Source organism: Phalaenopsis equestris, unplaced genomic scaffold, assembly GCF_001263595.1.
Source record: "Phalaenopsis equestris unplaced genomic scaffold, ASM126359v1 Scaffold000002, whole genome shotgun sequence".
Classification (NCBI taxonomy): Eukaryota; Viridiplantae; Streptophyta; class Magnoliopsida; order Asparagales; family Orchidaceae; genus Phalaenopsis; species Phalaenopsis equestris.
In genome coordinates this window covers 32,933,710-32,948,150 of record NW_018164444.1, presented here as the reverse complement: position 1 = coordinate 32,948,150, position 14,441 = coordinate 32,933,710, and the positions used below count along the sequence as shown (strand labels likewise).

Below are 14,441 nucleotides of genomic sequence, written 5' to 3'. Positions count from 1 at the left end.
TTCATCAATTGAACAACACAGATCTTCTGTAAATATCTGCAATGAAATTTCACAAGCAATAATCTGCAACGCAGTTCCCTTCTCGTCGAATTTAGAACAGCAATGTAGAAAGTATTTGAAGTTTTTTCATATGCTTTATTTGGATCCATGATGGTTGCAATGATTGATATCTACTTGTTATTTATCAATTTTTGATGTGATTCTGTTATGAAGAATATTAATATGAACCGAATATGCGCTCATTTGTAGATAATCTTAAGCAGTGATTATGTGGTTAGCAGCATATAAAATGCTTGGAATGCAGGCTTTAGTTTTCCCAAATTTAGATACATAGCATCCAAACCTTATTTTTTACATTTATTCCATTCAAATCTTTCAAATCACTTTTTGGATCTTCCCATTGTCCCTAAGCAGATTGGAAGCCGGGTGCAACTGCTGTCTTTGTGAAACAAAATCGATGCCATCATGGGTTTTTTTCTATTGCATGCATACATCCAACTTTAATATAGCTGCTTAGTTATTTTGGGTTTTTTCATAATTTATTTCTGCTATAGTTCAAAGAATTTGTTCTAAGCCAGCCTCAGGCATATGAAACGAAGATAGGAGAGCAGTTATTTCGTAGACCTGGAGATCCTCCTATTGACATAGTGTTATTTTTGATATGATATGAAATATTTGAGTGGACAAAATGTAAAAAAAGTAATGCTTAGGTGTTGGACATGTAAATATATATGACCTTCTTTTGTAAATGCTTATATTGTTAATTTGCGCAATTGGACAAGGTTGAACAAAAATATGAAATTTATATGAATGAACAAATTTGAGGGTTGACTCCTTCATTTATATTTATGAACATTTTTGTTATTGTTGAGCATATAACTTACTAACTTCGTGAAATGCTCATTAAATACCCGTTTTATTATTTATTTGTTTACTTATTATATGTCAAGTTATGCTTGTACAAGGCATAACTCAACATGAATGAATGAAAAATGAGAATGTAGGAGTGAGTGGCCAGCCAAGCAACTCTGTAGCATGGGTCAGGGTGGATGGTTTCTCACGTGTGAACCTGTATAGCATGCTCAAAGAATTTAAAGGCATGTTTGCAAATTTTCCTTCATTTTTTGCACTCAGAATGATCTTTGCACTCAGTAAGAATGGCAGCTCAGTATTCGGTGTTTATTCATCTGATCTTTGCACTCAGTATGATGGAATGCTGTTTGCTGATGGTTAATGATAGACTCTTGCTTATGTAATGGTTATGCTGTTTCATACATAATCTATACTGCATAACTTTACGGAAATTGGGAAGAGGGAGGAAGGGGAGAGAGAGGAGAGAAATGGAGGAGGCCATTGCTGATGGTCTAATCTATACTGCATAACTTTATGGAGGAGGCCAATCGCTGGATCTACACTTGGGTAAGTTTACTTTTTATATTTCCTTATTTTTTGGACTGATCGACCCTATTTTTTAAAATGCAGAAGAATGAGTTACAGACATTACGGGAAGTCCGAGATAGTGATGTGTCGTTGCGGACTACCGTCGTTGTTGTTAACGTCACGCCAGACACATAGCTACGGGAGGCAATTTTACAGGTGTCCGCGGTGGGGACAAGGACCTGAAGACTGTAAATTCTTCAGGTGGACGAACAATACAACTGTTTCTACGATATCCCAATTGGACACAGGTACTAGGAGTTCGAGAGTACCACAACAGGAGACCACCGCATATGGTTCGAGTTCTTCCGTGTATACCGCACCCCATCAAGACACGCTTGCTCGGGGATTAGAGGTATCAGAAACGGGCAACATTCGTCATGATGTGACTTTACATGTTAAACTCAATATTGTCATATTTTTCCTTGTAATTTTAACATGTTATTTCTTCTTTTTTTTGGTGTCTTTCTATAATCCATATTAGAGTTCCATAAATGTGTATTGAACTTTCCTTTATATCACTATGTTTTGTTGATGTAATCACAACTTTTTTGAGTTATATAAATATTATTAAACTTTTTTGCAATTTCATTTCTAGACATCTGAGAAAATAACATTCTGCTACACAGATTATTCATTCAACTCAAAAAATTTACAAATAAGTTGTTTACAAAACGCACAAACCAAACAGCTGAACTGCTTATTCAGACCAGGGGCAAAAGGGTCAATTTTTCACAATCAGCTGTTTTCCAGACGCGTTAACCAAACAGCCAGACAACTTATCCGGATCAGCTGGTCATCAGCAGATTATCAGGATAAGCTGCTTATCAGCAGAAGCTGGATAAGCTGCAGCTGCCCCAAACAGACCCTAAATATTCATTTCTCATTTACATAGCAATTACTATACTTATAAATCATTCAATACTTATCATAATTTAAATAATACCATGCACATATATCATTCTTACAATATGAACAAAAATTCACTAAAATTCTAAATTTCAAATTTACAGTAATTTCAATATAACTAATGATAGTACTAATTAATGCATTTGGTCTAGAAAAAGTAAAATATTACATAGTATAAGAACATTAATACTCACCTTAATCTCGATTAATTTACATTAACGTCGACTCTTCAAAATTGGAAGCCTAGCGTAATAAGGTATAAAATTTATTTATTATTTTAAATAAACTATGAAATTTTCATTATGCAATCTTATATATATATATATAATATATATATATATATTGAAAAGCCCAGTGCTGATTTTATTGAAAAAGAAATGATACATAAATGTTGTATGAGAGGGTCAATAGTGGCACCCTTATCCATATGATACCAAGTATAGTAATACCCCAACAAAAAGATATAGATAGACTCAATAAAAAAGTAAAACAAATTTAAAACATGTAGAAAATAAGTAGTTAGGGATGAGTCATTTTAGTCCTGTTATATAATATTAGTATTAAAATTCTTTTAACTTAACCTTTCTATCGGACACCTAATCACACAGACATTTCTTCCTGCGATCGAATCACTCTACTTCCCAGCAGTCGGCTCTCCTCGCACTAGTCTGGACGTTGACGCCTTCCTCCTTCAAATGTTTGCACACCTTTCACTTCACAGTGCAGCGGGTATAAAAGATGTGGAGAAGCTACTGTCGGCCTCTCATAGCATCGGTCTGAAGGACTCATCGAACTTAAAACATCTCACCTTCATCAGTTGAAAGTTGGTACTTCTACACATCTTCATTATCTTTTGTCTCCAGTACCACTGTCCACTTCTTCTAAGACTCCACGCTTAGTGAAGGAGACGACTCTAGTAGTAGAGCAACTGGAGGCAATGTTTTTGAACCCATGAAATCTAAAACACATAATGTCATTGTGCTGGATGCCCTGCTCCTCTCGGGCTTTCTTTACTCTGATCAACTCTCTCATCTTTGTGGACAATGTTCACATCTTTCTCGGGCCTACTTATGTTGTCTCCTCCTGTGGGTGACTATTTGAATGACTAATAGGTCCCGGTCAGCTTTTGTTATTTCTCCATCTTCAGGGTCAATGTTTGAACATCACTCAGCCTAGGAAAGCTACAACTTAATGGCATGGCTGATGAATGACTTCAAAATTCCCAAATAGTTGGCTATGGTATTCTCCTATAGCTCTCACATGTTAGATTTCAGCATGAGCTGCTCAAACTCAATTGTGAGCTCCTCTACTGACAATTCCTCATGATGCAAGTGATGTAGTCTCAAGAACAAATCCTAGTAGTAGTGCGTGGTAGATACTTTATCTGCATCTCCTTATTCCCTCAAATAGTGATCTTGCTCCTACCTTCCCTCTGCCTCACTCTCTTCAAATTTTTCCACCACAAAGAAACATTTTTCTTCAGTTTTATGGCAGCACATTTCCACTACTTAAAAATCCTCAAAAGTTTACAATCACTTGATGAAGTCATCCAAATTCATTCTCCTCTCAAAATCTAATAAATTTACATTTACTCTCATATCTCCATGCCCTCCAAAAGTCAATCCATGTCTCGACCTCCTCTGATATTGAATACCAAAACGTTGTGGCTTATCTTCTTCTTCATTGGAATCATTCATATGGAAGGGATTCATATTTTCCTCCATCTCCACTTCAGCCCCCACAATCACGATTGAAGGTTATTTCTCCATGGCTACATTCCTCAATTTCAGCAAGTCTTTGTTGAAGCTGGCGGATTTACCGCTACATCGTTTCCATGGTAACGGCTTCTGACGCTTATTTCTTTGATGACATGGCTAGTGTTTAAGTTTGAGAAGTAAAAGAAATTGTGTGGGGCTGATTTAGGGCAGGGAAAAACAATTTAGGATGGTTGACTTGAAAAATTAGCAAGAAGGAATGATTTTGGGTGAAGTTTGGATTATGTATTGGTAAATGATACCAAAATTTAACAAACATCCATCAGAAAGCAAATATTATTAATGAATTCAAATTAAAACTTACAACATAACAATGCAGACATCTGAAATTGCAACAAAACAACACACAATACTAGAACTAGGATAGAGATTGTGTCAGCTAGAGGTTTGGACCTCTGGTGCTGAGGCGAGGGGGGTCAAATGGCAAGTTAGAAGTTGGCGGCAACAAGGGGAAGGTGGTGAAAAGGAAGGACAACGATGGGAGAGTAGACTCGGGAGGCGGCAGCAAGCTAGAAGGGGTGGAATGGTTGGAAGGCAACGGGGCCAAGTGGAAACAGGTTGTTTCCTGGGGTGGCAACAAGAGGCAACAACGAGGGTGAAGGGAAAACAATGTAGAAGGGAGCGGGTGGCATTGACGACTATCCCAAAATAAATCACAATAAAAACTAACCCTAGACAACAATGAAAATAAATAAATAATCCTAGATAACTAGGAGTGAGACTTCACTCCAATTAGTTTGCACTTCAATAATTTGGAGGGTCGGTCGACCCCTCAAAAGTTTGGACCGAACATATCCAGATGCACCCCAAGCACCCCACAGGGCCACACCACAGAAGCCCGTGTCACCGGACCAACCTTGTTTTGCAATCCTATATCCGCCAAAAACATGATTGGGAGAAAATGACACAGTGCAACCAAGGAGAAACACTCAGCAAGGTGTACAGGAACTTACCTTGGAAAATAGGCATAAAAAAAATCCTTCAAATGCAACATAAGTTTGCCGTCTTTGAGAGGAGATAATCCGATGATACCATAGCCACAACAGTAACTCATTAGATCGAGAGAAGGAAGTGAATCTCTTCCACCAGGCAATTTCCAATGACGAAGAGCCACTATCTTGATGATTCGACATGGAATATCAAAGGATAAGCTAGAATCTTGGGATAAAGGTGAATTTATCAGATTTTGACAGACGCATGGATACATATGAGTTCTCGAGTAACTTCAAACAAAGGAGCAAATTTTTTAGTACAAATATGTTCTTCAGAACAACATACTTAAATTGGTAGCCATCAAGCTCAAGAAAAATGCTTCATTGTGGTGAGAGAACCTGAAGCACATTCGAAAATGAGAAGGGAAGAGTAAAATCAGCATATGATCCAAAAAAGAAAAGGAAGATAGAGCGCAAATACTTTCCCCCACATTACTTACAGAACATGTTTACAAAACTCCATAACCTGCTACGTTGTGTCCCGTACAAGAATGCACCATGAATGGTTTTGCTCTCCTCTCTATGTGAAGAGCTCGCTAGCATGAGATCCCACACTAGTAATGAGTTGGAGACATACAAAAACTTGCATGGAGGTCTGTAAAATCATATGAAGAGATAGAAAGGGCAAAAGAATAATATTTTTTTAATATTATATTATTTATTTTGTTTACTGAGGGACCAAAGGGAAGTGTTCATATAACTCTGCAATAAAATGGAGAGCTTCTCAAAGGGTGAAATGAAGGGAAGCATACCTGAATCTTATATCTCAGTGACCGACGCATAATTTACCCTTCAAAATACTATCTTTATGACATTTACATATTCCCCACTCTGCCACTTTCCTATGTTTCTTCGCCAAAAATAAAAATAAAAATAAAAGAAAAAACCCCTAACTTTATTCAAGTAAACCTTAGAATTATATTTTCTATAGACTTGCTAGCCAGCAACAAATCTAATCGATTTTGAAAATGGTGCTCAGAACTGTTTAATAATTGATTGCCATCATGTCAACCATAGGTAATCATGCGAAACAGTTCTGCAATGGAAAGGAACAAATAGGTTTAAGCTTCTGTTTGATAATCTGTTGATTATTGCTTGCTAATTAAGTAATTATGCAAAGAAGGTAGAGCTGTTATTCACTTGATCTGAGCTAGGTTCTCTTTGCGATTTTACGTGGAAAGAAACGATCATGTGCGCCCGCAAGCACTGTCATTTTGTTCAAGATGGCGCTCAATTTTGTAAGTCTGTGAATAGTTCCAGCAAATTGCCAGACACAATAACCGGTGAGGCTAAATCATAACAAAATTGACGAAAGGGTATAATGAAAAACTACAGTATAAAGTACAAATAAAAAAATTAGACACATAAACAGAAGCTGATGTGAAATAGGAGCACTGACCTTATCTCCAACTTTCCACTGGCAAAGAGAAGTGCAAGGCCAATCTCAGAAGAATGGCTAGAAAAAACTGAAGCGAAGCAACAATGGCCACTTAATTTTTTCTTGCAATGCAATTTCTTGATGCCCTGACTCAGGCATCAGAATTCATAAAAGTTAATTTCTATAGTATCTCAACAATTACGAAGTTCAACACGATACTACAAGAATATCGTCTTCACCTGGACTGCATGATTCAGGGAATAAAGCCGCACAGCTTTTTCAGAGCAAAGCAATATTAATGACTGGTTCATCGTTTTGTCCTTATCATGGTTTTCTTGGTTCAGCTCCTTCAAGCGAGCTGTGCATTCTCCATCCGGTGAAATATCTGTTCAACACAACAGTTCTGTTAATTGACCAACTTTATAAAAGCTATCTCTCTCAATTTATCTCTCTCTCTCTACCTATCTATCTACTATTTATCACTATATCCATCTATTTACTATCTCTCTCTACTATCTATCTATCCCTCTACTATCTATGAGTTTATCTATCTATTTATCTATCTCTCTATATCTCTCTCTCTATCTATCTACTTATCTCTCACTCTATCTCTCTATCCATCTATCTATTTATCTCAATATCCCTCAGTGTATCTCTATCTATATATATACCCATTTATCTCCCCCTCTCTCCCTACCATCTACCGATCTATTATCTATCTATCAATCTCTCTCTCTCTCTCTCTCTATCTATCTATAATCCACAAAAATTCAGTTTCTCATGGGTCAATTACAAGTTCCAATGAGTTGAACCATATAAATTTTCGAAAGAAGCCTTTTAGGCCCCCATTTATTTTTGCCCAAATTTCATAATATTTTTTATACTTATTATATTAAGTTGAATTATCAATTTTGTTAATATTAGATCTGAATTCAATATTTTTAATACCAACATTTTTTTGGCTAATCTCAAGTTTAAATCCAAACTTTTTTAGGGTTAAATCTAATTTAAAAAGTATTAAATTTGATTTAAAAATATTTAGCCTTATTTTGGTAACCCAATTTCTATAATTAGGGATTAATTGAGGGTCATTAGAATGATTCATTGGATAAAATTATTTTTGAGGACTACCGTCATTGTTCTTTCTCTTAATCCAAATTATTTGCGGCAACAATAACAAGCCTAAATCCCACTAAGTGAGATCGGCTACATGAATCATTTTTCTCCATTGCGTCTTATTAAGTGTCATATATTCATTTAATTCTAATATATTAAGATCATTTTTATGCAATATCTAACTGTTTGCAGCTAGCATTAAATTGTGTGAAAATCCACCCCAGCCTCCCACACCCTCTCTCTCACTCTCTCTCACACACACATACAGATAAACACACATTTTCTCTTATTTATTTCAGGAGAGAAGGTATGGAGCAAGTAAAAGAAACAAGAAAGCGCTTACCTAAGATATGCATTAGTAAACATCTAGATGGTTTCTTGGGGTGTATTCCACTATCGTTCATATCATTTCCCGTATCCTCTTCAATGGCTATGACCGAGGAGTCCTCTGTAGCAATCAACAAAACATTTTTCAAATAACCATTATGATTGCAGCTCTCAAACTGCAAAGCTATGGTGCCGGTATAGATCTGAGTGGGGAATTGCTTTTGGTATAAAATTGAACCTCCTTTTGTATCAACAACAAATACCTGAAAGGTACAATAGATAAACTTAGAAGTGGCGAGCTCAAACCTTAGAAAATTGTGTTATATTTCTCAAAGATAATGATCAAAAAAATACTTCTCATTAAAATGCCATTGAAAACTTCCATGATTAGAGTAAAAAACTCATTATACTTTCTCCTTCTACAAAAATTTAATTACAGCTACTTCAAGCCACCCGCTGTTTGGCGCCAAAGTATTTACTCGGCGCTTACTGTTTAAAATCTCACTAAGAAAAAGGAAACTACTAAACAATTGTTTTGCAGATAAGTTAACATATGAACGAGTAGTTACAGGTGAGAAAGCTTTAAAAATTATAAATCCATTACTCCCATGCACGCTGTGGACAAGGGTTTCGTTTTGTAAATACAACATTTTGGTTGCAGTTGTGAATATATTATGGAAGTTGTTAAGCATTGTTAAAGCTGTTAGTACGGAAACTTTTATATCAATAGGGTGCTCAATCCATAGCAAATGGTATGGATTTATTTCATAGGACCTTGGCACGTGGTACTCATTTCCCTGAAAGAAATTCTCTCATTTATTTAGGTATTAGACTATGATAAATCCTAATCTCCGTCGCCGACCCCCAACTCCAACCCTCACCCGTGACAAAATTTCTTGGTTCAGGATACCCTGACTTAAATTTGCTTCAAAGCCGTCCAAATTTTTTTAGAGATGAGCAAATCATGATTATTCAATAAAAACTTATATTACACATTTCATAGCAAATATGATAGCTATAAAGCGCATTATGACTAAATTTAAGTCAAGATATCCGAACACATTTTTCCTCCATTCCCACCTACTTCCGATCTCACTCAGCCCCGTTCCTACGCTCAACTCGCTGCTTGCAACACCTACACTCTGCTTGCCCCAAATGTCTTGCCGCACCAAACATGCTCCTAACTCTCCCCTTTCTCACTTCAATTGTGCATCATAAGCTCCAAAAACTTCTTCCAACTCTCCTGAAAGAGTTTTTTGGGGTCTAACTCTACATTATATCTTAAATAAGATAATATCCCGAATTGTTTCTCTAATTTTTCAAGTATTTTATGAACTTCTTTCAGGTTTCCTATATATGCAAATCCAATGGTTAATTAACTGTTTCAATGATGAGAAACAATTTTCAATTAAGGCTAGCATTTATGTGCTAAGGGCTTCACATATGGTGGAAGCAATTGGTTTTAGCTTAAGAAAATTTATCATCTTTAGCTTTGAGCAAATAAAGGGGGAATGATGATGAAACCAATCAAGACCATATGATTCTATCATCCCGGGTTGTGACGGAATCTAATTTGCTTGGTCAAAGAAGTTGGCCAACCCAATTTGACCAAATGATCCTTATCAGTAGTCATAGACTACAAAACTTTTTAAACGGGATTGAATGTTGGTTTAAGGGGACAATTTTAAAATTATCATAGCTAATAAAGGGCTTCATGCCCTATAAAATACATTCCATGATTCATCACTCAAGAAATTTGGATCATTAAGGAAAGTATGGGCTTGGTTGTGAATGCAATGTAATTGTGTCATTTTGCGGTGAAATGCCTAATTAAAGAACCCCGATCATAATCACTCTTTTTCAAGATGTCATTTAACAACAAAATCTCATAGTTAGAAAACACGTCTTGCTCTAACTAGCATGAGATCTTAAGAGTAATAAAAAAGATATACATAATATAACATAGACTTTTTATGAGTTTAGATTAATCTTAAATCTATCATCCTCGATAAATGAATTGATGTTTTATGCTTGAGGGAAAAAGTCTTCATTTGAAAAGTTCTAAATTTCATAATTTTCTTGAAACTTTTATAGTTTTGTGCTCCAAAAAACTGCGCCCCGACCTTCCTCGAAGATCAATAATGATGAGTGAGAGAGTTTTATATAGTTTAAGATAAAATTTTCAGAAAACAGATGAAATTTAGATAAGATAAAATCTTGAGATTTCACTCTCATTTTGTGAAGTATATATCTATGTTTTTTAAGATTTTCAATAAGTACAAACCCCTATTAGTTAATTACCCCACCCCACCCCTCCCCCGCAATAATAGAAGAACACTTTCAATTTAGCTCTTAGTCATTAAGGTGTTTGATCGCCCAACATTTAATAACAACAAACTTAAGTTTGGGATTATAGAATTTATCGATGCAAACTTAAAGCAAATGGTAAGGGAAATAATGATTAACCCGATCAACAACCGGTGGTTTCAGTGTCCTGGGTTTTTATGATCCCTAGTCTATGCAGAGGAGGTAGTCGACCCAACCCGTGTCACGAACCGACCTGAGCCCTAGAATTAACCAAAGTGGGTACAGACGCCCGGATGGTGAGAATTAAGTTCTCTATATTTATTTCTATAACTAATATTTAACAAATAAAAGAGCAACTCAAGAAATTAAATTAAAACAATACAATTAATTTATCTCATTACATGTCTGTGTCTTCTATAAAAATTATATTTTATTGCTCATCTTTTAATCAATCAATTACATCTGAAAAGTTAGTTTAAAATTACAGTATGCTAACCAAATTCAATGAATACTCACGCTCCTAAACTCTATTAATATAAGAAAATAATAATATGCATGTCAGTTAATTTTTTCAATAAATTATTATAAAATATTTGATAGTTTAAGAATGTGATCACTTACAATATTTTATGTTATTCATAGCTTTTATTATATCAATAACATACTTATATCATTTTATATCTTGTACAACGGTCACAGGAGCACCGTCTAAAATTTTATTAAGATATTTCAATATCAATATCCTTTTTCATTTACATGTACGAGCACCTTAGAGTTCCTCAATTAGTACCATAAAGAAGTAACATTATCATAGTCAATCATGTACACACACACACACACACACACACACACACACATATAATAAATATCATTCATATATTTATCTTATGACATATAATATAATATATGTATCTTTAAATAACATGTTATAATTTTTACTAAAAGGAGACCTAACTTTCAGAAATAAACAATAAAAGTAGAGTATACAAATCAGAATAACCTGATACATGAATTTTATAGATATCAATAATTACTAATTCAATTGATCGAGAAGAAACAAAATATTACTATAAATCTAACAGTAAAAGTACTCACCTGAATTCACTTTATGAAATTATCTCATCCAAATTCTTAAAAATTCTCTTTCATGACTTAATTTTTTCTCGCATGGTTATGTTTCATAATATTCTAACATTAATATGTAGCAAATTATAGTTAAATTGACAATACAAGATTACTAAATAAACACAACTCTTACCTCTTTATCTCTTCTTCTTTTGTACAATCCGGCCTCGATCTCATTGGTTCTTTAATTCAATTGCCTTATAAATTATATTTATTAATATTACTTCATAGAATTTAATATAACTTTATAACTTACAGAAATAAAACAACAAATCCTTACCGCCAATGTAGCCAACTTTTCTCAATCCAAAATCTCTTATTAAATCAAATGTTCTTCAATCACTTATTAAATTCATAGGATATAATAGTTTAGGATCGTTTTAATTAGAATAATTTATATAAATAAAAGCATGAATCTTTACCCCCTCATTTTCATAAATTATATTTATTCTGAAATCCAATATTCTTCCTCTAAGCTTTTTGATTAAATTTGCATAATCCCATATTAATTCATTAAATATGAATATATATAACTAAATCTTAAACTAATACTAATAAATAAATACATGCATGTCGAACGACCCCGATCTCTCCTCTACCGACAATTTATAAAACGAAAAATACACATTGCCATCCCCGACTGTTCGCTTCCTCTCCCTCTTTTCAACTCTTCGCTTCCTCTTCCTCTCTTCGACTTACTCGGGGAAATGAAACAAGGCATCCAAACCTGATAGATGAATCCTTATCAGTGATCATTGGTTGTTTCATCAAAGAGGACCTTATAAACCTGGGATGGATGTTGCTCTAAGAAAACTTACTCAAGTCAACGTTAGCTAACAAATTGTACCCTATTAGATATATCCTATGATTCACAATATCAAATGACAAGAAACCATTTGGAAACATATGAGCTATAATCATGACCGTAATATAGTGGAGTTAATGATAGAATTGCAAACATCAAGGTTATACTCATGATCGTATTATAGTGGAGTTTGTCTGGTCAAACCACATAGTTAGAAGGCTCTTATTGTAATCGCTTCATTTGTGGTGTATGTCTGGCCAAACCACCTTGTTAGAGGACTAATTATAATCGCCTTATTTGTGGAGTTTATTGGCAAAAAAAATGCAGATATAAAACTCAGCTTACCACTTTAATGTCATGAGATTATTTTGAGTAAATATATAATATTACAATAAATATGACATTAGCTCTTTGTGAGCTCGAGTTAACCTAAAATTTGTCACTCTTGATAAACAATGACGGAGGGTGTATGAGACTTAATTTTAACTTAAAAGTGACAGAATTTCAAATGATTATTTTGAGATTTGTATCTAAAAATTTTGATTTTATAAATAACCGCTTTTGTTAAGATTTAAAATCAACACGGCCATCCTCAAAGATTTTGATGAATTTAAATCTTGCAAATTTTGTCACGCTTACAAATGATTGTGTCCATATATTATATTAATTGAGGTTATTCAACTATACTTTGAAGCTTAATTTTGAAAATAGGCATATGAACATGAGCATCATCAGAGATTTGGATAGTTTTAAACCTTCTCAACTCTATCTCACCAACAAAGAATTAAGTTCATAATTTATATTAATTGAATATATTCAATTATACTTTCGAGCTTAATCTTGAAAATCTATCCATTTAATTGAGATTCACTTTAAGCCGATAATCATTGAGAAGTTTGCTTGAAATGGTCTATCTCCTCCAGCAGTTGAGCCTCATCAGGACTACGATTTTGTGATTTTCCCTGCTGTTTTCACCTTGGACAGCCGCCAAACATTCTCTACCCCTTCCAAACTACGCCAACCTCCCATATTATGTATCCCTTGCTATTTCACAACCACCTACCAGTTAAATTTGATGCATAAACACCTTCTAAGAACTTTAGAACAGTGTCACCTTGAGTTTACTATCAATAAACCAAATTGTATATTATGCAATAAAAAGGACAAATATAGAAATGAATACAACAACATACATATCCTTTGTCAGTTCCGACAGCAAGATGATTGGATTCAGTATTAACACCAAGGGATAATATAGCGCCTTTAAGCTTTATAGTCTGAATGTTGTAGTTAGCCCCCAGCTTTGCTGTCACGTCATTAAAAAAGTGCGTTATCAAGAAAATTATATCAAATGAACCGGAGGAAAAAAGAAAGAGTACTGACAATTTGGCTGCACCTTTCATTTATGAGCCATCATGATAATAACACAAAAAATACCATAATAGAAGCATCCTAAATTATAAATTTCAAGATAGAAAATACTAAGTGCATTTGTTTAATTTTAAAGGCACGGAGTAAAAATTAGAACTTGCAATTGCTGTTATTTGGCACTGGATAGCAAAATGCAATGTCAAACTGCTCTGCAGTAAAAATCAAACCATAAGACAGGAAAGTGATTTACAACATTGGAGCAATGAGGAATGGTGCTCTTGAAAATACGATCCATGAACCTTTTGATTTGCAAAATTCAACACCAAAAAAAAATCTATGACAAATATGCCCATCAAGTACAAATAATAATGGTAGACCCAATCAACCTTTGGATGTTATGTTAAAGCTCAACGGTAGGGAATTTGGACAATTAACAGCAGTATAATAGAGTAAGTTCATAATGTTGGCACTAAAATATTATCCATCTGATGAGTGTACTCAAGTTGATCATAAGATGCCAAGTAAATAGCCATTTAGCTCATCAATTTCCTTCCCAAATGATTAATGTTAGACTGTTCTAACTATTACCAAATATATCAGCTAAGAAAGATAGCTAAGAATGCAAAACTTGGCTTACGGCAAACAATACAGCACATTGACAATTGCATAATGCACTCAAACAAAAATTCATTCCTTCAGGATTTTAATGTTGAAGTAGTATAAAGCATACGGCAATTCATATAATCTTTTCATTATAATTTATAAAAGAGAAAAATATATGTTTATATCCACAATTTTTAAAGAGTACCTTGAAGATAAGAAAACATATTGTCTGCTGAAAGTTGCTCTTTTTTGAAAGAAATGAAGCGAACCTGAAATTAGCAAAGCATAAGAGTTAA

The 14,441-nt window shown here is 34.3% G+C and overlaps 1 protein-coding gene across 1 annotated transcript in view; it reads right to left on the bottom strand.

The window, feature by feature from the left end:
* The window catches only part of LOC110023121, a 47,011-nt gene that overhangs the window by 16,851 nt on the left and 15,719 nt on the right, over positions 1 to 14,441 (bottom strand). Inside the window, exons 12-16 of the mRNA XM_020722373.1 lie at positions 14,351 to 14,414; positions 13,365 to 13,477; positions 7,951 to 8,197; positions 6,731 to 6,876; positions 6,513 to 6,637 (exon numbers count right to left, since the gene is read on the bottom strand). Of these exons, the coding sequence (XP_020578032.1) occupies positions 6,513 to 6,637; positions 6,731 to 6,876; positions 7,951 to 8,197; positions 13,365 to 13,477; positions 14,351 to 14,414 (695 nt within the window). The remainder of the gene's footprint in view (positions 1 to 6,512; positions 6,638 to 6,730; positions 6,877 to 7,950; positions 8,198 to 13,364; positions 13,478 to 14,350; positions 14,415 to 14,441) is intronic.